Source organism: Salmo salar, chromosome 01 (assembly GCF_965601325.2).
Source record: "Salmo salar chromosome 01, fSalSal1, whole genome shotgun sequence".
NCBI lineage: Eukaryota > Metazoa > Chordata > Actinopteri > Salmoniformes > Salmonidae > Salmo > Salmo salar.
In genome coordinates this window covers 84,689,552-84,715,119 of record NC_138291.1, presented here as the reverse complement: position 1 = coordinate 84,715,119, position 25,568 = coordinate 84,689,552, and the positions used below count along the sequence as shown (strand labels likewise).

Here is a 25,568-nt window from a genome sequence, read left to right as displayed (position 1 = left end):
CCTTTGTGAACGCCTGTGTTAATCATTTCGAGCAATAGTGGAACTAATTGATTCCAAAATGTAAAATAGACCTCAGGAGGAATACCATCTTATTCAGATGATTTGCCTTTATTCATGCTATCCCATGCCTTTTTGAGTTAATTGAGAAATATTTGAGCTTCCAGCGAGGAGGCTTCCTCTGTTGAGAGAAGAGGAGCTCTTCATCAGTGTGTGATCTATGTGATCGTTACTGCTTACCGTGTTGGCCAATAAACAACTGGGACGATTACCATGGAAGTAAAGGTTGAGTCTAACTCAATGGAAAGCAAATTCTGCTCTCTGTCTTATCAATAAATTAACATTTCCAGTTCTGATATCTTATTGAATTGTGATTCATTCAACCCAGCCGCAAAGCAGTTGCATTATTTTTAATAAAACCTTTGGTGGCATCCCATAGAATCCGGGGGGTCATCGACTGAATTTTTTTAAATTGATCACAAAATGTACGATTATGTAGTAGTGAAACGTTGAAACACACATCTTGTGGCCCTTAGGATATTCTGAAATGTGTAATTGGCAGTAGTAGGTGATTGGACAAGATCATATATTGCATTTCTATTTTCTTAATTTTTGAAAATAGAGGTGTAGATAATAATAGAAAACCAATTAGGGAGAATGTTTTATCCCTGCTTGAGTAGAAGAGGCTGATGAAAAAGCAGCCAGTTTGTACAAATGGTTCTGCATTCTATGTGTGTCCTTATGGAGCAGGTGTGTTTCTTTGAAGCGTTGCTATATCAATATGGTTTCTTGCTAGAATATCAAAACAGCTGGAACGTTTGATAGGACAATTTAGGGCTTTAAGATTCCAAAAGAGAGTAGCTAGCGTTGCCATTGCTTTTCGAACAGGAAGTTATATTAAAAATGTAATTGTTATCTTTAGTGTTGATAAGCCCATGGATGTGTAACAAAAGCAGGATCCACAGGGGAACCCACCCATTGGTCGTCAGAAATGATGTGCAAGAAATGCAATCTATAATCTAGACCTTCACAATAATGAATCAGAACCTGTAAGCCAAGTGCTCCCTGGGAGATAAACTCATTAGCGGAAACGGAGGGGGACAGCAAAACAAATAAAGAAGGAATTGTGTGGTACTGGCTGTCTATCCTAAACAGTAGTACAATAAAAAATAGTAGGGGAATAGCTTCCAATTTAAATGGCCATATTTAGCCCATATAGGGATGCAGTGCGCTGTAGCCCCACAAGGAAGCAGCCCCAGTCTGTATGACCCTTCAATAAATTGACCATTGTTCATTAATTGGCATGGTGTCATCATTGTCTAAATGTCCTGGACCATAGGCAATATAATATTAAACAAAGTCCAATGTTCAGCAATAATTATAATAATAAAAGTGATATTTTTACCCAATTGAGGGGGTGTCCTCGTCATTGTCTTGTGCTGACGGCAGCATCATAGCCATAGGCTAGGCTGTATGATCTATTGTCTGGATCTCTGGTTTTGATAACCATAGATATGGAACCCCAGCTAGATAAGCTGGTGTTGTCGAGCCCCTCTATGATATATTGTCTATGCTAATGCCTCTATCTGTTCTGAAGATGGTGCTCCTCTGAGTGGGCTGTCGTGGCCGTCGTCTGGCGGTGTATTTGCTGTTGTTGTTGTTATTAAGCTGTAATACCTCAATCTGTCCTGCAGATGGTGCTCCTCTGAGTGGGCTGTCGTGGCCGTCGTCTCTGGTGGTGGTGGCTGTTTCCTTATCTGGTCTCTTCACCTTTGTCTTCCTCATGCTGGCCTGCCTCTGCTGCAAGAAGGGACACATCGGCTTCAAGGTGAGGCTCAGACACCGCCGTACGCATGGACGCACGCACTCACACAGACGCGCACACTGCACCATGTACTATTTTCCATTTGGAAGTGCTGTTCATATAAGTGACCTGCACACAAACACAGAGCTGATGACAGCCATTAGATGAGTTTGACATGTTACTCCCTCAAACTGCTCTCAGATAAAACCTCCTCCAGTGACTGTGTGTGTGTGCTCTGACAGCATGGCGCCGATAGACATGGCAGCTCTGTTTTTAGCTCCTAAGCAATTTTGTGGTATTATTTTTTATTTTTTACATTATTAGCCTAGAACATTTTTTTTGAGTTATTACATAAACCGGAAATAACTTTGGGATATCAGAGAGGCAGTAACTCACCAGCATTCCGACCAGAAATATGATTTTCCCGAATTGGATCCTTTGTTTGTACCCTCCAGGGCAATTTAACTTATGCCAGAGGCTGCTCCAAGACTCCGCTGGCAGAGAAGAGGTATTCGTAGTGGACTTCTAGTCTGACTCAGGAGGTGTGCACTTCCGAGTATATTCCTCATAAATGTTTAGTCCCTGGACTATAAAGTAGACCAGCTCAGGGCCAAGATCTTCTTCCAGAGAGACAACAGGGACTGCAACATACTCTGTTTCATGGAATCATAGCTCTCTCCGGATATACATTACTGTCCCCATCCATACAGCCAGCTGGGTTCTCAGTACATTGTGCAGATAGGAATAAAGAACTCTCCGGGAAGAAGAAAGGCGGAAGTGTGTGTTTCATGATTAACTACTCATGGTGTGATTGTGGTAACATACAGGAACTCAAGTCCTTTTGTTCACACAACCTATAATCCCTCATAATCAAATGCCGACCGCATTACCTCCCAAGATAATTATCTTTGGTTATTGTCACAGTCGTGTATATTCCCCCTCAAGCCGATACCACGACGGCCCTTTAGGAACTACACTGGACTTTTTGAAAACTGGGAAACGAATATCTCGAGGCCGCATTTATTGTAGCAGGGGATTTTAACAAAGCAAATCTGAGGAAAACGCGACCAAAGTTCTATCAACACATTGCATGTAGTACTCGCACTTTGTTACTCTCTCTTCCGGGATGGCTACAAGGCCCTCCCCCGCCCTCCCTTCGGCAAATCAGATCACGAATCCATTCTGCTCCTCCCTTCCTATAAGCAGGAACTCAAACAGAAAGTACCTGTGTTAAGGTCTATTCAATGTTGTTCTGACCAATCGAAATCTATGCTTCAAGATTGTTTTGATCCCTCTGACTGGGATATGTTCCGGGTTGCCTCTGAGACTAACATTGACGTAAATACTGACAAGGTGACCGAGTTCATAAGGAAATGTATAGGGGATGTTGTTCTCACTGTGATGATTAAAACTTACCCAAACCAAAAAACGTGGATAGATGGCAGCATTCAAAACTGAAAGCGTTACCCACGGCATTTAAGTCCTCAAAGCATGCACAGACCAGCTGGCTGGAGTGTTACAAACATAGTACATCTCTCCCTATCCCAGTCTCCTGTTCCTACTTGCTTCAAGATGTCCACCATTGTTTCTGAACCCAAGAAAGCAAAGTTAACTGAACTAAATGACTATTGCCCCGTAGCACTCACTTCTGTCATCATGAAGTGCTTTGAGTGTCAAGGATCCCTCCAGAACATTCATTACACACACCTGTTTCCTATTACCACTGATTAGTACTTGTATAAGTGTGCCCTTTGGTTTCCATTGGGCTGTCGATTGTTGTTACAATGTCCATTGGTGCATGTCTGTACCTGTGCTGTGTGTTTTGGGCTTTCGTGCCCTTGTGGATTTCGCAGACGATTACGGGTCTCGTCCCGTGTGTTAATCATCGTGCGCATGTGATATTTATTCGAGGTACTCCTCGCTCTTTTGTTTGGGTTTCAACACTGTGTTTTTGTATAGTGTTTATTTGATCTTCGTCCCCTTGCCTTTACACGGCATGCCGTAATTTGGGTACCCTAAAAAAAACTATTACGCATTCCTGCGTCTGTCTCCTGAATCATTTATGCAAGCGTGACATTGAGAGGCTAATTAAGGATCATATCACCTCCACCTTACCTGACACCCTAGACCTGCAATTTGCATACGGCCCACGGACAATGCAATTGCCATCGCACTGCACATCTGGACAAGATGAATACCTATGTAAGAATGTTGTTCATTGACTACAGCTCAGTCTTCAATACCATAGTACCCTCCAAGCTTATCATTAAGCTTGGGGCCCTGAGTCTGAACCACGCCCTGTGTAACTGTGTCCTGGACTTCCTGACGGAACGCTCCCATGTAGAGAAGGTAGGAAACAACACCTCCACTTCTCTGATCCTCAACACAGGAGCCCCACAAAGATACATTTTTAGGTCCCTCCTGTACTCCCTGTTCATCCATGACTGCGTGGCCACGCATGCCTCCAACTCAATCATCAAGTTTGCAGACGACATAACAGTGGTAGGCCTGATCACCAATAATGGTGAAACAGCCTACAGGGAGGAGGTGAGGGACCTGGTGGAGTGGTGCCAGTAAAATAACCTTTCCCTCAACAAAACGAAGGAGCTGAACAGCAGAGGGACAGCAGAGGCAGCACGCCCCAATCCAAATCGACGGGCCGCAGTGGAGAAGGTGAAAAGCTTCAAGTTCCTTGGTGTACACATCACTGACATTCTGAAATGGTCCACCCACACATACAGTGTGGTGAAGAAGGCACAACAGTGCCTCTTCAACCTCAGGAGGCTGAAGAAATTCAGCTAGGCCACTAAGACCCTTACAAACTTTTACAGATGCACCATTGAGAGCATCCTGTCAGGCTTCATCACCGCCTGGTACGGCAACTGCACCGTTCGCAACCACAGGGCTCTCCGGAGGGTGATGCGGTCAGCCCAACGCATCACTGGGGGCGCACTGCCTGCCCTCCAGGACATCTACAGCACCGATGTCACAAGAAGGGCAAAAAAATCATTAAGGACGTCAACTATCCGAGCCACGGCCTGTTCACCCACCGCTGTCATCCAGAAGGCAAGATCAGTACAGGTGCATCAATGCTGGGACCGAGAGACTGAAAAACATCTTCTATCAAATCAAAGTTTATTTGTCACGTGCGCCGAATACAACAGGTGTAGACCTTACAGTGAAATGCTTACTTACAGGCTCCAACCAACAGTGCAAAGAAGGTATTAGGTGAACAATAGGTAAGTAAAGAAATAAAAACAACAGTAAAAAGACAGTGAAAAATAACAGTAGCGGGGCTACATACAGGCATATGATAAATAAAGAGTAGCAGTAGCGTAAAAGAGGGGGTGGCGGGTGGTGGGACACAATGCAAATAGCCCGGTTAGCCAACGTGCGGGAGCACTGGTTGGTCGGCCCAATTGAGGTAGTATGTACATGAATGTATAGTTAAAGTGACTATGCATATATGATAAACAGAGAGTAGCAGCAGCGTAAAAGAGGGGTTGGGTGGAGGGGGCACACAATGCAAATATTCTGGGTAGCCATTTGATTACCTGTTCAGGAGTCTTATGGCTTGGGGGGATAAAACTGTTGAGAAGCCTTTTTGTCGTAGACTTAGCACTACGGTACCATGCGGTAGTAGAGAGAACAGTCTATGACTGGGGTGGCTGGGGTCTTTGACAATTTTTAGGGCCTTCCTCTGACACCGCCTGGTGTAGAGGTCCTGGATGGCAGACAGTTGTCATGTCGTTGGCCTGAGGGGGGAGGTTTATGACCCCCATAAATACCTTTCCCAGTCCTATATAAACCCCTTTACGAAAATGTAACTTTCAGTTCTGAGGACATTAGGGCGACGGTCCTACGTTAAAAGGGCTCAGATAATAAGCTGTTCCAAGGACGTGTGGACTTGAGGTCCCCACGTTGAAAGGACAAAGACCACCTACAGAACTAAGCCAACCTTAGAGAACCTAACGAAATTAGCATCGAATTTCAATGTCAAGGTGACGAGCTACACGCCGGAAGGATGAATTTGGACTATACCAGCCAGAATATAGCATGAGCATATAGCATGGCAACTTGGTATGAACTTTGAACTCTTATTCAGTAAAGAAGTGATACCTCCTAGCCGTCGCGTTAGCGCAGCAACTGTAGACGTGGGCTAGGAGAGGACGGACAGAGTATGTGGTCTACCAAAAGACGACAGTACTACCAAGTATCCATTCTACCATCAGACATTCTTCAAAGGACAGCCCGGCCTCCCATCTACGATCAACCGATCGAAGCGCAGCTCAGAGTAAATATTTATAGCATTTTCCTTTTTCAAATGGGCGGTAATTTAGAATGCATAAGATACTGTATTTACGATAGCATAGCTTCTCCCTTTGTTCCTCAGTCTTCCCGCTCTTTCACTCAACCCCCCCACCCCTTTCTTTCTGTAACCAGCCGCTACATCGGCTACGTTCACCAGGTCCATTAATGTATGATTCATTCTGTGTATATGTAATTCTGTGTGATTAGTTAGGTATTTAGTAAATAAATAATTAAAACAAATTTTGTATCACTGATTCAACTTATTAGCCAGGGTTCGTGAAGATAACCAAGAATGTACAACTTTCAGATGAGACTAAATAAGGTGAGGATTAAATATTGACTGCTATTGACGTAAAATCTTACCAGGTCTTTAAGAGTTTATTCGGAAGACAACAGCTCTATAAACATTCTTTAGTGGTGCCCCGACTTTCTAGTTAATTATTTACCTGATTAGCTTAATCAGGTAATATTAATTACAGAGAAATGATTTTATAGAATAGCATGTCATATCACTTAATCCGGCATAGCCAAAGACATGACACAGCTTAGCTCCAGTGATGTACTGGGCCGTACGCACTACCCTCTGTTGTGCCTTGAGGTTGGAGGCCGAGCAATTGCTGTACCCGGCAGTGATGCAACCAGTCAGGATGCTCTCGATGTTGCAGCTGTAGAACCTTTTGAGATCTGAGGACCCATGCCAAATCTTTTTAGTTTCCTGAGGGGGAATAGGCTTTGTCGTGCCCTCTTCACGACTGTCTTGGTGTGTTTGGACCATGTTAGTTTGTTGGTGATATGGACACCACGGAACTTGAAGCTCTCAACCTGCTCCACTACAGCCCCGTCGATGAGAATGGGGGCGTGCTCGGTCCTCCTTTTTCTGTAGTCCACAATCATCTCCTTAGTCTTGGTTACGTTGAGGGAGAGGTTGTTATTCTGGCACCACCCGGCCAGGTCTCTGACCTCCTCCCTATAGGCTGTCTCGTCGTTGTCGGTGATCAGGCCTACCACTGTTGTGTCATCTGCAAACTTAATGATGGTGTTGGAGTGTTGCCTGGCCATGCAGTTGTGGGTGAACAGGGAGTACAGGAGTGGACTGAGCACGCACCCCTGGGGGGGCTGCAGTGTTGAGGATCAGCGTGGCAGATGTGTTGCTACCTACCCTCTCCACCTGTGGCAGCCCGTCAGGAAGTCCAGGATCCAGTTGCAGAGGGAGGTGTTTAGTCCCAGGATCCTTAGCTTAGTGATGAGCTTTCAGGGTACTATGGTGTTGAAAAAGTGTTCCTTTTGTCCAGGTGGGAAAGGGCAGTGTGGAGTGCGTGGCAGATGTGTTGCTACCTACCCTCTCCACCTGTGGCAGCCCGTCAGGAAGTCCAGGATCCAGTTGCAGAGGGAGGTGTTTAGTCCCAGGATCCTTAGCTTAGTGATGAGCTTTCAGGGTACTATGGTGTTGAAAAAGTGTTCCTTTTGTCCAGGTGGGAAAGGGCAGTGTGGAGTGCAATAGAGATTTCATCTGTGGATCTGTTTGGGTGGTATGCAAATTGGAGTGGGTTTAGGGTTTCTGGGATAATGGTGTTGATGTGAGCCATTACCAACCTTTTAAAGCACTTCATGGTTACGGACGTGCTACGGGTCAGTAGTCATTTAGGCAGGTTGCCTCCGTGTTCTTGGGCACAGAGACTATGGTGGTCTGCTTGAAACATGTTGGTATTACAAACTCAATCAGGGACATGTTGAAAATGTCAGTGAAGATACCTGCCAGTTGGTCAGCACATGTCCGGAGCACACATCCTGGTAATCTGTCTGGCCCCGCAGCCTTGTGAATGTTGACCTGTTTAAAGGTCTTGCTCACGTCGGCTGTGGAGAGCGTGATCACACAGTCGCCCGGAACAGCTGATGCTCTCCTGCATGCCTCAGTGTTGCTTTGCCTCAAAGCGAGCATAGAAGTGATTTAGCTCGTCTCGTACCCTCGTGTCACTGGGCAGCTCGCGGCTGTGCTTCCCTTTGTAGTCTTTAATAGTTTGCAAGTCCTGCCCCATAAGACGAGCGTCGGAGCCGGTGTAGTACGATTCAATCTTAGCCCTGTATTGACGCTTTGCCTGTTTGATGGTTTGTCGGAGGGCATAGCAGGATTTCTTATAAGCTTCTGGGTTAGAGTCCTGCACCTTGAAAGCTGCAGCTCTAGCCTTTAGCTCATTGCGAATGTTGCATGTAATCCATGGCTTCTGGTTGGGGTATGTATGTACAGTCACTGTGGGAACTTCGTCCTCGGTGCACTTATTGATAAAGCCAGTGACTGATGTGGTGTACTCCTCAATGCCATCGGAAGAATCCTGGAACATGTTCCAGTCTGTGATAGCAAAACAGTCCTGTAGTTTAGCATCTGCTTCATCTGACCACGTTTTTATAGACCGAGTCACTGGTGCTTCCTGCTTTAATTTTTGCTTGTAAGAAGGAATCAGGAGGATAGAGTTGTGGTCGGATTTACCAAATGGAGGGCGAGGTAGAGCTTTGTACGTGTCTCTGTGTGTGGAGTACAGGTAATCTAGAATTATTTTCCCTCTGGTTGCACATTTAACATGTTTTTGGAAATTAGGTAAAACTGATTTAAGTTTCCCTGCATTAAAATCTCCGGCCACTAGGAGCGCCGCCTCTGGGTGAGTGGTTTCCTGTTTGCTTTTTTCCATATACAGCTGACTGAGTCTTAGTGCCAGCATCTGTCTGTGGTGGTAAATAAACAGCCACGAAAAGTATAGCTGAAAACTCTCTAGGCAAGTAGTGTGGCCTGCAATTTATCACAATATACTCTACTCCAGGCGAGCAAAATCTAGAGACTTCCTTAGATTTCGTGCACCAGCTGTTGTTTACAAATATGCACAGACCGCCTCCTCTCGTCTTACCGGAGTGTGCTGTTCTATCTTGCCGGTGCAGCGTATATCCCGCTAGCTGAATATCCTTGTCATCATTCAGCCATGATTCCGTGAAACATAAGATATTACAGCTTTTGATGTCCTGTTGGTAGGATATTCGTGATCGTACCTTGTCTAATTTATTGTCCAATGATTGCACGTTGGCGAGTAATATTGACGGTAATGGCAGCTTTCCCACTTGCCTTTTGCGGATCCTTACGAGGCATCCCGCTCTGTGTCGTCTGTACCTGCGACTCTTGTCGAGTGTTTGGTGAATGTCCTATGCGTCCAGTTTGTTGAAGAAAAAATCTTTGTCTAATCCGAGGTGAGTGATTGTTGTCCTGATACCCAGAAGCTCTTTTTTGCCATAAGATACGGTTGCAGAAACATTATGTACAAAATAGGTTACAAATAACGCAAAAAAACCCACATAATAGCCCAATTGGTTGGACGCCAGTAAAACTGCTGCCATTTCTTCCGGCGCCATTTTATCTCAAGGCCTCCCAGTACCCTGCCTTGAACTTAGTCATTGTCACTAGCCGACTACCACCCAGTTACTTTACAATGCACCTTAGAGGTTGCTGCCCTTTGTACTGTACGTAGACATGGAACAACGTTTACGTACTGTTTTACTAATTTCATATGTTTTTTAGTCAAGGGCATCCTATTCAACTATTGCTGTATATGCAGTGCCTTCGGAAATTATTCAGACCCCTTTACTTTACTAAGTTACAGCCTTATTCTAAAATTTATGAAATAGATTTTTCCCCTCATCAATCTGCACACAATAACCCATAATGACAAAGCAACATTTTTTTTTTGTTGACATTTTTGCAAATTTATAAAACATAAAAAAACTGAAAAATCACATTTACATAGGTATTCAGACCCTTTACTCAATATTTTGTTGAAGCACCTTTGGCAGCAATTACAGCTGCGAGTCTTCTTGGGTATGACGCTACAAGTTTGGCACACCTGTATTTGGGGATTTTCTCCCATTCTTCTCTGCAGATCCTCTCAAGCTCTGTCAGGTTGGATGGGGAGCGTCGCTGCACAGCTATTTTCAGGTCTCTCCAGAGATGTTCGATCGGGTTCAAGTCCGGGCTCTGGCTGGGCCACTCAAGGACATTCAGAGACTCGACCTGAAGCCACTCCTGCGTTGTCTTGTCGGGAGTGTGCTTCGGGTCGTTGTCATGTCGGAAGGTGAACCTTCGCCGAGGTCTGAGATCCTGAGCACTCTGGAGCAGGTTTTCATCAAGAATCTCATTGTACTTTGCTCTCAATTCCTTCGACCTCATGGCTTGATTTTTTTCTCTGACATGCACTGTCAACTGTGGGACCTTATATAGACAGGTGTGTGCCTTTCCAAATCATGTCCATTTCAATTAATTGAATTTACCACAGGTGGTCTCCAATCAAGTTGTGTTTGTATTTGTATTTATTATGGATCCTCATTAGCTACTCTTCCTGGGGTCCAGGAAGAGTAGCTAAGTGTGTGCCCTCAGGCCCCTACTCCACTACCACATATCTACAACACAAAATCCATGTGTACGTGTGTGTATATGTTATCATGTATGCATGTGTCTGTGCCTATGTTTGTATAGTTTCACAGTCTGATTTTACTGCTTGCATCAGTTAACTGATGTGGAATAGAGTTCCATGTAGTCATGGCTCTATGTAGTACTGTGCACCTCCCATAGTCTGTTCTGGACTTGGGGACTGTGAAGAGACCTCTGGTGGCATGTCTTGTGGGGTATACATGGGTGTCTGAGCTGTGTGCTATTCGTTTAAACAGATAGCTTGGTGCTTTCAACATGTCAATACCTCTCAGAAATACAAGTAGTGATGAAGTCAATCTCATCTCCACTTTGAGCCAGGAGAGATTGACATGCATTTTATGAATGTTTGCTCTCTGTTTACATCCAAGGGCCAGCCATGCTGCCCTGTTCTGAGCCAATTGCAATTTTCCCAAGTCCCTCTTTGTGGCACCTGACCACACGACTGAACAGTAGTCCAGGTGCGACAAAACTAGAGCCTGTAGGACCTGCCTTGTTGATAGTGCTGTTAAGAATGTAGAGCAGCGTTTTATTATGGACAGACTTCTCCCCATCTTAGCTACTGTTGTATCAATATGTTTAGACCATGACCGTTTACAATCCAGGGTTACTCAAAGCATTTGTCACCTCAACTTGCTCTATTTCCACATTATTTATTACAAGATTTAGTTGAAGTTTAGGGTTTAGTGAATGATTTGTCCCAAATACAATGCATTTAGTTTTTAAAAATATTTTGGACTAACTTATTCCTTGCCACCCATTCTGAAACTATCTGCAGCACTTTGTTACATGTTGCAGTCGCTGTAGCAACTGACGTGTATAGTGTTGAGTCATCTGCATACATTGATACACTGGCTTTACTCAAGGCCAGTGGTATGTCATTAGTAAAGACTGAACAAATTAAGGGGCCTAGACAGCTGCCCTGGAGAATTCCTGATTCTACCTGGATTATGTTGGAGAGTTTTCCATTAAAGAACACCCTCTGTGTTCTGTTAGACAGTTAACTCTTTATCCACAATATAGCAAGGGGTGTAAAGCCATAACTCAGAAGTTTTTCCAGCAACAGACTATGATCGATAATGTCAAAAGCCGCACTGAAGTCTAACAAAACAGCCCCAACAATCTTTTTATCATATATTTCGCTCAGCCAATCATTAGTCATTTGTGTAAATGCTGTGCTTGTTGAATGTCCTTCCCTATAGGCATGCTTAAAGTCTGTTGTCAATTAGTTTACTGTAAAATAGCATTGTATCTGGTCAAACACAATTTTTTCCAAAACTTTACTCAGGGTTGGTAACAGGCTGATTGGTCTGCTGTTTGTACAAGTAAAGGGGGCTTTACTATTCTTAGGTAGCAGACTGACTTTTGCTTTCCTCCAGCCCTGAGGGCACACACTTTCTTGTTGGCTTAAATGAAAGATATGGCAAATAGGAGTGGAAAAATCATCTGCTGTTATCCTTTTAAAGTAGTTGGCAATATTAGTCAGTTTTGTGATGCATGAGCCGTCTGATTCAATGAATCATGGAGCTGAGTTTGCAGGCACTGGTTACAGTTTATAGATTTTTCTTGAGTGGGCAGCTTGATGAAAGCCAGTCAATATTTAAGTCATCCAGAAAATGACTGTTAGCACTTGGTGGTCTATAGAAGCTTCCCACAAGAATGGGCTTTAGGTGAGGCAGATGAACATGGAGCCATATTATTTGAACAGTATTTAACATGAGTTCCTTTCTAATCTTTACAGGAATGTGGTTGTGAATTTAAACAGCAACACCTCCACCCCTGGCATTTCTGTATTTTTTGTAAATGTTATGACCTTGTATTGCTACCACTGTATCATCAAAGATAATGTCTAAGTGAGTTTCAGAGATAGTCAGAATATGAATGTCATAATTTCATTACCCTTGTTTCTTAAGCTACATATGTTAACGGGCTATTTTGAGCACTTTACTGGGATGCATGTTTGTTTTCATTGCTTTACTGGGAAGCTTAGCAGAAGTAGATATTCTCATGTTATTTATGTTAGTGCAGGGTGAGCTGCACACAGTGGACTTCCTACTTGGGCCCACCGCCTCAGTGCTAACAGCATAGATCTGGTTCATTGGCACATGATTGCTGCATACAATAGCTGCAGGATCAGCAGAGACATTCAGGGCAGTTAGAGGGACATAAATTAGGTTACTTACATTGTGTCTACCAATGCCCCTGGTATAATGTACATTTGCTAAAGCATTATGATGACTCAGCGAACCAATGGTTGGGATTAACTGAGTTGGGCTTGGGTCATTGATAAGTCATTGTCTCAATGCAGCCTTATAATTCTGTGAAAGGATCCAGGAACCCAAATGATTTGGGATTCCATCCTCCTTATAAAACGTGTTTTGTTTCCAAAAGGTTTTGAAATTGTCAACAAAAGCTACACCCATTGAGCTGCAATAATCACTTAGCCAGTTGTGAAGAGAAAGAATCATGCTAAAGCGTTCAATGCCACGATTGAGAGAGGGCACAGGGCCAGATATGATGGGTATTTTATTAGTGTCTAGCAGAGAGTCAATCAGCTCTTTGAAATCCACTGTTAAGAGCTGCCCTTCATAATGTCATTGTAACCCACATGGACTATGATAGAATTGATGTCCATGTCCTGGCGTAGTACATTCGTGAGCAGCTTAGTAATGTCATTTACTCAACCTCCGGGATAGGCCATTGTTTTTGCACCAGGAACAGTCACATTATTACTATGGAGCTGACCAAAATCACGGCTGGTGAGAAGGATGAGGAAATCCATCCACTCCCATGCTTCACAGGATTTGGAGAACCCTTTAAGGACTGGCGAGAGGCAGGATAATTTGAACACGTAGCTCCAGGCCTCCGACAGATGGAGAAGCCCTGCTCGATCCAGAGCAGGGACGGAAGGTTGCCTGCATCGACTTCGAAATCATAGGGGTAGGAGTAGGCACAGCGGCCGCAGACACAGGTACCCCAAGCGACGAAGGTGCAGGACGATCAGGCTCCAGGGCGGTGAAACTATTTGTTGTTTGTATCTGCTCTAGGCCTCTCGTTGGGAGTGTAGGCTGTCTTCGGCTTCCACGGCTCGTGACATGTGACCATCTTTAATTGCCATGCAACTCTTGCTGTGCTACTTCGACTCTGATATCAGATGGGGGAAGAGAGGCAGGAGATGGCTCCCCCAGTCGAATGAACTCCGGGCAACACCGCCCAGTCGGATTACGAAAAATTACAAAATGGAGATGCATCCAACATGTGCGAACTCCATCCAGCCACCGGTGTAGAAAGGGTAAACATTCCACCCTGCGTTTTCCCAGGTTTCTTACGAAGGCTGTCGACCTGCGTGATCAAGGAAGCCAATTTAAGCTTATAATCCTCGGCAAGCAAACAATTGCCGCATTGGAACTCTGAGTGATCCAGTTTGTCCGAAAAAACAAAGTGTTGTAGTTACAGCTCCTACAGCGCTAGAACCATTCATTTACTTCTCCAGACAAAGGAGGCTATAGTCCGGACACCGACATTGCTCCGACATTGCTCGTAATATATATATTTTTGTTCTTATACATTTTACATATATATATATACTGTATTTATAGTCCGGACTCCGACATTGTTCGTAATATACACTGCTCAAAAAAATAAAGGGAACACTTAAACAACACAATGTAACTCCAAGTCAATCACACTTCTGTGAAATCAAACTGTCCACTTAGGAAGCAACACTGATTGACAATAAATTTCACATGCTGTTGTGCAAATGGAATAGACAACAGGTGGAAATTATAGGCAATTAGCAAGACACCCCCAATAAAGGAGTGGTTCTGCAGGTGGGGTCCACAGACCACTTCTCAGTTCCTATGCTTCCTGGCTGATGTTTTGGTCACTTTTGAATGCTGGCGGTGCTTTCACTCTAGTGGTAGCATGAGACGGAGTCTACAAACCACACAAGTGGCTCAGGTAGTGCAGCTCATCCAGGATGGCACATCAATGCGAGCTGTGGCAAGAAGGTTTGCTGTGTCTGTCAGCGTAGTGTCCAGAGCATGGAGGCGCTACCAGGAGACAGGCCAGTACATCAGGAGATGTGGAGGAGGCCGTAGGAGGGCAACAACCCAGCAGCAGGACGGGTAACTCCGCCTTTGTGCAAGGAGGAGCAGGAGAAGCCCTGCCAGAGCCCTGCAAAATGACCTCCAGCAGGCCACAAATGTGCATGTGTCTGCTCAAACGGTCAGAAACAGACTACATGAGGGTGATATGAGGGCCCGATGTCCACAGGTGGGGGTTGTGCTTACAACCCAACACCGTGCAGGACGTTTGGCATTTGCCAGAGAACACCAAGATTGGCAAATTCGCCACTGGCGCCCTGTGCTCTTCACAGATGAAAGCAGGTTCACACTGAGCACGTGACAGACGTGACAGAGTCTGGAGATGCCGTGGAGAACCTTCTGCTGCCTGCAACATCCTCCAGCATGACCGGTTTGGCAGTGGGTCAGTCATGGTGTGGGGTGGCATTTCTTTGGGGGGCCGCACAGCCCTCCATGTGCTCGCCAGAGGTAGCCTGATTGCCATTAGGTACCGAGATGAGATCCTCAGACCCCTTGTGAGACCATATGCTGGTGCGGTTGGCCCTGGGTTCCTCCTAATGCAAGACAATGCTAGACCTCATGTGGCTGGAGTGTGTCAGCAGTTCCTGCAAGAGGAAGGCATTGATGCTATGGACTGGCCCGCCCGTTCCCCAGACCTGAATCCAATTGAGCACATCTGGGACATCATGTCTCACTCCATCCACCAATGCCACGTTGCACCACAGACTGTCCAGGAGTTGGCGGATGCTTTAGTCCAGGTCTGGGAGGAGATCCCTCAGGAGACCATCCGCCACCTCATCAGGAGCATGCCCAGGCGTTGTAGGGAGGTCATACAGGCACATGGAGGCCACACACACTACTGAGCCTCATTTTGACTTGTTTTAAGGACATTACATCAAAGTTGGATCAGCCTGTAGTGCGGTTTTCCACTTCAATTTTGAGTGTGACTCCAAATCCAGACCTCCATGGGTTGATAAATTGGATTTCCATTGATTCTTTTTGTGTGATTTTGTTGTCAGCACATTCAACTATGTAAAGAAAAAAGTATTTAATAAGATTATTTCTTTCATTCAGATCTAGGATGTGTTGTTTAAGTGTTCCCTTTATTTTTTTGAGCAGTATATTTTTGTTAATTCCATTCTTTTACATTTAGATTTGTGTGGATTGTTGTGAGTTGTTAGATACTACTGCACTGTTGGAGCTAGGAACACAAGCATTTCGCTACACCCGCAATAACATCTGCTAAATATGTGTATGCGGTAACACAATTGTATTTGATTTGATTTGTGTCTTCCAGAGACTCTCTGCTAACTGTGCTTACCGCTCCCAGCAAGCTTAAAGAGGACACGCTAAGTGCTTTGAGACCTTTTGAGTGAGGCAGAACGATCATTTTTTTTATGAATTAACCATCTACGCACACACACATGCACACACGCACATACAGAGGATTGTTTTAAAGTGAAACAGGCACAGATGCCTATGACAGTTTCCACGTTCTACTTCAAATGAAGATTCATGCCATAGTGACTTTGAAGAAGAGAATTTAAAAAAAGAAAGGGCATACTTGAGGCTAAGTCTGTCAATTATCTGTCACTGGGGAGCTAAGAAGACTGATACTCTTCTTAATCACCAATGATTGATCCTCTTTCATTTCTTCCCTCTAAGATCTTCAATCTCTCTTCTGTCTGTCTCTCTCTCTCTCTTTCTCTCCCTCTCTTCACTCTCCCTCTCCTTCTGTTGTTCCCTCTCTCTCTCTCTCTCTCTCTCTCTTCACTCTGTCTCTCTCTCCACTCTCTCTCTCTCCCTTTCTCGCTCTCTTTGTTCTCCCTCTCTCTCTCTCCCCCTCTCTCTCTCCCCCTCTCCACTCTCCCTCTGTCTCTGTCTCTCCCATTCTCTGCTCACCCTCTCTCTGTTTCTCCCTCTCTCTGTCTCTCCCTCTCTCTGTCTCTCCCTCTCTCTGTCTCACCCTCTCTCTCTCTTTGCTCTCCCTATGTATCTCCCTCTCTCTCTCTTTCCTCTCCAGCTGTATCTCCCTCTCTCTTTGCTCTCCCTCTGTCTCGCCTTCTCTCTCACTCTCTTCTCTCTCTCCCTTTGTCTCTCAATCTATATTTCTCTCTTCCATTATGTTTGAAAGACAGACAGGGCAGAACTAATTCAAACAAGAGGAGAGGGAGAAAGGGGTGAGCAGGGGTTGAGCGAGGGCGTGAGGAAGGGCATACCCCAGAGCCCACAGTACATCCGGCCCCCCAGACCCCAAGGCCCCCATCTGGAATTAGACACAGCCTCTCTCAGAGCAGGAAGAGGGGATTTTAGGATTCGTTATTGTGTGTTAGTGTGTGTGTATGTGCGTGTGTTTGTGTTTGTGTGTGTGCTCATCATTCAGTGGGGAAGGGGCCTGCCCTGCACATGTTCTATGACTGGAGAAGAGAGAGTGATAGAAGAGAAAGAAGTACAGAAGAGTGAAGAGTGATGTCATGAGGATAGAATGTGAAAAGTTTTTCTTGTGCCTCACATTTTTGTGGAGGCTTTTTTTCTCTCGTTTTCTCAATTGCCCTCCTCCCACCTTTATTTCCCGCTCGGGAGGAGCACAGGAACTTCCTTTTGGACTGGGAGTCACTGCTCCTCCCTTCTCCTCTCTCTTTTCCCCTCCATCCCTCTTTCTCTCCCTCCCTCTATCTCTCTCTCTTTCTATGTGACATTGAGATGGACCATTGTGGTCTCACCAGAGTGCTAGCTAGCTGTTATCTGCTGAACTCAACAATGAAGACTATCTCAGCTGCAGGACCATGCTCCTACTGTAGGCTCTGTGCTTGGCACTGCCACTACCATGCCCTGCAAACCAGCTGGGCCACCCTGGGTGGGAGGTGGCGTAGCAGGTTCTTTTAGCTTGTTGCTCTGCAGAGACATTTGGGGTACAGGGTACAAGTGATCTTGTGTCGTGTGGGTGACCAACACTGCTTTCCCAATGGAACTTGAGCTCAGGTAAGAAATGGTGGTGATGTTATGGTAATGTCATCAGAAGGTCAAGTGTACTCTGAGCTCTCGCTAAGACTCTGTATCAGGCTGATATTCAGCTACAGCTGCTCTTGGAGAAGGTTCTTATAGAACAGGGGTTCCCAACCTTTCTCCGCATCGCAGACTGGAGCAGATCCAGAAACAGTTTTGCGGACCGGAGAACACCCATCAATCTAGCTTTAGGAAGCTGGACCTGGACAGATTCTTGAGGGCTGGTTGGAGAGTGTTTCATCTTTTAGTAGGCTAATCAGTGAAGGATATTATCAGAGGCACAAGTGTAGTCTGAACTCGCGCTGTGAATGTGTTCTGTGAAAGTGTCCAATGCTTGATGTCATAGAAAGGGAATGTTATTACATTTTTTTGTGTTTTTGTGCTTTGAGAATGTTACACTGAAAATGAACCACTAGAGTTCAATAGTTGTAAATGTGTTGTGTTGTTTAGAGTTCTGTTTCTTGTTTTTTCGTTTCTACAATTGTACAGCAACTTTTAAAGTGATATATAAAGATCATGTATTATTATTATTTATGTGTGCGAGCACTGTGGTATGTGCATAGGTACACGTGTGCAGCTATCTGTGAGAGGCCTGCATGTTTATGTGTCTGTTTGATCTAGGTTGCTGTATACAGTACAGTGCATTTGGAAAGTATTCTGACCACAGCCTTGTTCTAAAATGTATTATATATATTTATTTTTCCTCATCAGTCTACACACAATACCCCGTAATGACAAAGCAAAAACAAGTTTTTAGAATTTTTTGGCAAATTTATAAAAACTAAAAAAACATATTCCCTTAAGTATTCAGACCCTTTGCTATGCGACTCAAAATTGAGCTCAGATGCATCCTGTTTCCATTGATCATCCTTAAGATGTTTCTACAACTTGATTGGAGTCCACTTGTGGTAAATTCAATTGATTGGACATGATTTGGAAATGCACACACCTGTCTATATAATGTCCCACAGTTGACAGGGCATGTCAGAGCAAAAACCAGGTCAAAGGAACTGTCTGAAGAGGTCCGAGACAGGACTGTGTAGAGGCACAGATATGGGGAAGGGTATCAAAAAATGTCTGCAGCATTGAAGGTCCCCAAGAACACAGTGGCCTTCATCATTCCTAAATGGAAGAAGTTTGGAACCACCAAGAAACTTCCTAGAGCTGGCCGTCCGGCCAAACTGAGCAATGGGGGGAGAAGGGCCTTGGTCAGGGAGGTGACCAAGAACCCGATGGTCACTCTGACATGGCTCCCGAGGTCCTCTGTGGAGATGGGAGAATCTAGCCTTTATGGTAAAGTGGCCAGATGGAAGCCACTCCTCAGTGTAATGCGCATGACAGCCCGCTTGGAGTTTGCCAAAAGGCACCTAAAGACTCTGACCATGAGAAACAAAATGATCTGGTCTGATGAAACCAAGATTGAACTCTTTGGCCTGAATGCCAAGCGTCATGTCTGGAGGAAACCTGGCACCATCTCTACAGTGAAGCATTGTGGTGTCAGCATTATGCCGTGGGGATGTTTTTCAGCGGCAGGGACTGGGAGACTAGTCAGGACAGAGGGAAAGATGAACAGAGCAAAGTATAGAGAGATCCTTGAAAATGTGCTCCAGAGTGCTCAGGACCTCAGACTGGGGCGAAGATTCACATTCCAACAGGACAACAACCCTAAGCATACAGGCAAGAAAATGCAGGAGTGGCTTCGGGACAAGTCTCTGAATGTCCTTGGGTGTCCCAGCCAGAGCCCGAACTTGAACCGGATCGAACATCTCTGGAGAGACCTGAAAATAGCTGTGCAGCAACGCTCCCCATCCAACCTGACAGAGCTTGAGAGGTTTTGCAGACAAGAATGGGAGAAACTCCCCAAATACAGGTGTGCCAAGCTTATAGCGTCATACCCAAGAAGGCTCGAGCCTGTAATCGCTGCCAAAGGTGCTTCAACAAAGTACTGAGTAAAGGGTCTGAATACTTATGTAAATGTAATATTTCCGTTTTTTTTATAAATGTGTAAAAATGTCTAAAAACCTGTTTTTGCTTTGTCATTATGGGGTATTTAGAATAAGGCTGTAACGTAGCAAAATGTGGAACAGTAAAGGGGTCTGAATACTTTCTGTATGTGCTGTATGTGGGAGAGATATGTGAGTGGATGTTGATGTGTGTCCTTTTGATCTATGTTGCTGTAGATGTGGGAGAGATATGTGAGTGGATGTTTGTGTGTTTTTGTGAACTCTGTAGCAGTACATGTTATGGGAACTGCATGTGTGTGATCTCTGCAAGGGTACGTGTTAGAGGCATGTGTTTTCCTGGCTCTCTGGTGATCCTGAGAGTGAAAACACATGTTTGAGGGGCCGTGTGAAGCTGTGGACCTAGAGACAAGAGGGTGTGTGTCCTGTGTGTGTGTATATTCTCTCGTGGGACAGGATGGATGGATGGATGGGGGGATGGAAGGAGGGGTGAGGACGATGGGGGAAGCAGGGGAGTGGGTGCTGGAGGAGGCTACAAAGGGTCACAGTTTTCCATAGTTTCCACCCCACCACTCAACTCCATACAACTAAGGGGCTTTTACACTTATATCCTGTCTCCAAATGTTTCCAATACTCTCGCTCTCTCCACACACACACACACACACACACACACACACACACACACACACACGCTCCTCAGGTTTCAAACTCCAGGGAATGACACAGTATGAACTATCTGACCTCTGACCTTTTTGTCCTCTTCTGTAGGAGTTTGAGAATGCCGAGGGGGAGGAGTACCAGGCGGACCTGTCCACCCTGGCATCCCCTGCGTCCCAGAGCGGACCTGATGTTTACATCCTGCCCCTGACTGAGGTGTCACTCCCCATGGCCAAACAACCAGGACGATCAGGTAGGACCAACATGTCTTTGTCTCTCTGTCTCTCACCCTCATTTAGTTTCAGTTCAGTTCAAATACTTTTCTTTCAACAAGAAGATTTAAGTACAGCACCTTCTGAAAGTATTCAGACCTCTTGACTTTTTCCACATTTTGTTATGCTACAGCCTTATTCTAAAATGAATCGTTTTTTTTCTCCGTCATCCATCTACACAATACCCCATAATGACAAAGCAAAAACTAGTTTTTAGTTTTGTTTGCTAATTTTCTTTTTTTTTTTTATTAAAAAGTATCACATTTACATACGTAAGTATTCAGACCCTTTACTCAATACTTTGTTGAAGCACCTTATGGCAGCGATTACAGCCTCAAGTCTTCTTGGGTATGACGCTACAAGCTTGGCACACCTGTATTTGGGGAGTTTCTCCCATTCTTCTCTGCAGATTCTCTCAAGCTCTGGCAGGTTGAATGGGGAGCGTTGCTGCACAGCTATTTTCATGTCTCCAGAGATGTTCGATTGGGTTCAAGTCCGGGCTCTGGCTGGGCCACTCAAGGACATTCAGAGACTTGTCCCGAAGCCACTCCTGCGTTGTCTTGTCGGGAGTGTGCTTCGGGTCGTTGTCATGTTGGAAGGTGAACCTTCGCCGAGGTCTGAGATCCTGAGCGCTCTGGAGCAGGTTTTCATCAAGAATCTCATTGTACTTTGCTCTGTTCATCTTTCCCTAAATCCTGACAAGTCTCCCAGTCCCTGCCGCTGAAAAACATCCCCACAGGATGATGCTGCCACCACCATGCTTCACCGTAGGGATGGTGCCAGGTTTCCTCCAGACGTAACACTTGGCATTCAGGCCAAAGAGTTCAATCTTGGTTTCATCAGACCAGAGAATCTTGTTTCTCATTGTCTGAGAGTCCTTTAGGTGCCATTTGGCAAACTCCAAGCGGGCTGTCATGTACCTTTTACTGAGGAGTGGCTTCCGTCTGGCCACTTTACCATAAAGGCCTGATTGGTGGAGTGCTGCAGAGATGGTTGTCCTTCTGGAAGGTTCTCCCATCTCCACAGAGCAACTCTGGAGCTCTGTCAGAGTGACCATCGGGTTCTTGGTCACCTCCCTGACCAAGGCCCTTCTCCCCCCATTGCTCAGTTTGACTGGGTGGCCAGCTCTTTGAAGAGTCTTGATGGTTGCAAACTTCTTCCAATTAAGAATGTTGAAGGCCACTGTGTTCTTGGGGACCTTCAATGCTGTAGACATTTTTTGGTACCCTTCCCCAGATCTGTGCCTCAACACAATCCTGTCTCGGAGCTCTACGGACAATTCCTTAGACCTCATGGTTTGGTTTTTGCTCTGACATGCCCTGTCAACTGTGGGACATTATATCGACAGGTGTGTGCCTTTCCAAATCATGTCCAATCAATTGAATTTACCACAGGTGGACTCCAATCAAGTTGTAGAAACATCTCAAGGATGATCATTGGAAACAACTCAATTTCGAATCGCATAGCAAAGGTTATGAACTTACTGAAGTAAATAAGGTATTTCTGTATTTTATTTTGAATAAATTTGCAACATTTCTGAAAACCTGTTTTCACTTTGTCATTATGGGGTGTTGTGTGGAGATTGATGAGGAAAAAATGTATTTGAATTTCATGAATTTTAGAATAAGGCTGTAGCGTAATAAAATGCGGAAAAGGGAAGGGGTCTGAATACTTTCCAAATGCACTTTATTTGAAGTAATCTCTGTGAGGGGGATGTTCAGGGTTGCATAAACCCAGGGAATGACTGTCAGAGAGAACCATATCAAATTCAGACACTCACTAACTTTCACAAAAGGAATAAAATATAAACGGTAGAGGAAAAGGTCAGATGAAGTTGAGAGGATAAAGAGAAAAGGTACAAATACATCTTTTATTTTGTGCCTTTATTCTCTCCTTCAAAAAATTATGCAAACTTGGCAGTAGATTAGAGCCAAAGCTTAGTGTTTTCAGTGAGGAGTTCTTAAGAATATCAAGGTGCACTGTACTATATATTCTGGCTCTGGTGTTAGCCCAAAAAGTCTTCCCAAAGTTAGTGACCAACGCCCTAACACTGGACTCCTGCTGGGCCTATCCCCCATCCCACTGCCCTGGACCACTCCAGGGCTTGGCTTCCATCTATCCCACAGTCCCCTCTGCCCTGGTTTAGAGCTCTAGGTCCCTGTAGAATGAACTTTGTGGTCCATGAATGAGCTCTCTCTCTTTTTCTCTTTCCCTGTTACCCCCCCAGCCTACACAATTGCTCCTTGGTATGTCAGGCATGCGAGAGAGATAAACCCTGATTCTCTATCCCTCTTTCTCTCCCTGTCTTTCAGTCTGTCCGTGACAATGGACCTGGTTGTGTGTTGATGTGTAGGCTATGGGGCTGATGCATGCCGATCTGGATTGATACACTCATGACATCAGAAGGCAGGCTGAATTTATGATTCGTACTTGACAGTTCGCTGTAGGTCAGTTCATAGGTCAGTCTCCTGCTTGACTAGCAATTCCAATATACTGTTCATCAAAGCCTGGGCCCATATTCATAAAGAGTCTCTGAGTAGAAGTGCTGATCTAGGATCAGTTTTGTCTTTGAGATCACAATGCATATTATATGGCCAGGGAGGACTTGATCCTAGATCAGCACTCTTATTCTGAGAGGTTTTGTGAGTATGGGCCCAGCACTTTAGTGGACATGAGAGTAATCTTGTCCCCAAGGAGATTAACATAGTTGTATTGGGACTAAAAGTCCCAATACGACATATCACTTTACATTTTTATTTTAGGAGAAATGTATATTTTATCTGAATTTGACCGAAGTCTTGTCGATAAAAGTGAGGTCAGGAGAAGATCACAAGTGAATACACAGCAGGATCAAAGGCACTGTCCACATAAGACGGTAATGACCCACATTATACCGAGTCCTTATTGTTTTTGAATAAGTATTTTGGCACTCTGAATAAAGCCAATTTATCATCTGACCGTATCCTGTGATTTATTTAATCTGTATCAGCAAAAAAAAAGGTTTTATCACTCATACAGCTCTCAGGCTTTTAGCATACCTGCTGCCTTACCCTTACTAGCCAACCACTAGTGGCCTTGAAACACATCGCTTATTAGCAGTTCAGCACATTAGCATTGCTCGTACTTTTACACAAAATCAAGATGAACCTTTACCATCCTAATAGACATTGAACATCTATAACCAAACTGGCTTAACTCTGTTGTTGGCCGATGGTAGCTATAGCTAGCTACATGCTAACGTTGCTAACGTTACTACAGTAGCAGCAGTAACAGTAAATCCAGGTATAATGTCTAACATAAATATTGGCTACCATGATATCCTGCAAGTTATATCAACCAATAAAGATCAAGTAGTTCAGCAAAAATAAAGACATAACTTGAAATAAACAATGACATTAATCCGATCGGTATTTCACCATTAATTTCTGCAAAATGTGCTGTGTTTGAGTTCTTGTAGCTTGCTTGCTACCTTATTCCACCCTCAAACACCTTTGTTGGCGTAGAATTTTTGATGAATGTAATTCAAATTGCGAAAATAGAAGTGTATAATTAGTATGTGTTTTATAAACTTTTGCATAAAGACCGTTTAGATGGAATATAATCAATCTACATTGTTAGATTTGTGGAATATGTAATGTGCAAACTTTCTTTTAACTCAGTATGTTGAAATAAGATAATGGACTATCACAAATTGAGTAACTTGTGGTACATGCTGTAGGCCTATGCTGAAAACAACAGCTGTTCTGTCAGGACATGAACTCAGCACAAAAAGAAACGTCCTCTCACTGTGAACTGCGTTTATTTTCAGCAAACTTAACATGTGTAAATATTTGTATGAACATAACAAGATTCAACAACTGAGACATAAACTGAACAAGTTCCACAGACATGTGACTAACAGAAATTGAATAATGTGCCCCTGAACAAAGGGGGGGGGGGTCAAAATCAAAAGTAACAGTCAGTATCTGGTGTGGCCACCAGCTGCATTAAGTACTGCAGTGCATCTCCTCATGGACTGCACCAGATTTGCCAGTTCTTGCTGTGAGATGTTACTCCACTCTTCCACCAAGGCACCTGCAAGTTTCAAATTCCTGGCTTGCAGGAAATCACGCACAAAACGAGCAGTATGACTGGTGGCATTGCCATTCTGGAGGGTCATGTCAGGATGAGCCTGCAGGAAAGGTACCACATGAGGGAGGAGGATGTCTTCCATGTAACGCACAGCATTGAGATTGCCTGCAATGACAACAAGCTCAGTCCGATGATGCTGTGACACACCGCCCCAGACCATGACGGACCCTCCACCTCCAAATTGATCCCGCTCCAGAGTACAGGCCTCGGTGTTACGCTCATTCCTTTGAAGATAAACGCTAATCGACGATCACCCCTGGTGAGACAAAACGGTGATTCGTCAGTGAAGAGCACTTTTTGCCAGTCCTGTCTGGTCCAGCGACGGTGGGCTTGTGCCCATAGGTGGCGTTGTTGTCTGTGATGTCTGGTGAGGACCTGCCTTACAACGGCCTACAAGCCCTCAGTCCAGCCTCTCTCAGCCTATTGTGGACAGTCTGAGCTCTGATGGAGGGATTGTGCGTTGCTGGTGTAACTCGGGCAGTTGTTGTTGCCATCCTGTACCTGTCCCGTTAGCGTGATGTTTGGATGTACCGATCCTGTGCAGGTGTTGTTACACGTGGTCTGCCACTGCGAGGACGATCAGCTGTCCGTCCTGTCTCCCTGTAGCGCTGTCAAAGGCATCTTACAGTACAGACATTGCAATTTATTGCCCTGGCCACATCTGCAGTCCTCATGCCTCCTTGCAGCATGCCTAAGGCACGTTCAAGCAGATGAGCAGGGACCCTGGGCATCTTTCTTTTGGTGTTTTTCAGAGTCAGTAGAAAGGCCTCTTTAGTGTCCTAAGTTTTCATAACTATGACCTTAATTGCCTACCGTCTGTAAGCGGTTAGTGTCTTAACAACCATTCCACAGGTGCATGTTCATTCATTGTTTATGGTTCAT

At 44.8% G+C, this 25,568-nt stretch overlaps 1 protein-coding gene across 2 annotated transcripts in view; it reads left to right on the top strand.

The window, feature by feature from the left end:
• The window catches only part of lmtkb (lemur tail kinase 1 b), an 82,950-nt gene that overhangs the window by 43,581 nt on the left and 13,801 nt on the right, over positions 1 to 25,568 (top strand). Inside the window, exons 3-4 of one of the 2 annotated variants that reach the window (XM_014212685.3) lie at positions 1,692 to 1,825; positions 20,395 to 20,536. In XM_014212685.3, the coding sequence (XP_014068160.2) occupies positions 1,692 to 1,825; positions 20,395 to 20,536 (276 nt within the window). Of the gene's footprint in view, positions 1 to 1,691; positions 1,826 to 17,095; positions 17,642 to 20,394; positions 20,537 to 25,568 lie in introns of those variants that run through there. The other variant, XM_014212710.3, reaches the window with a different exon arrangement.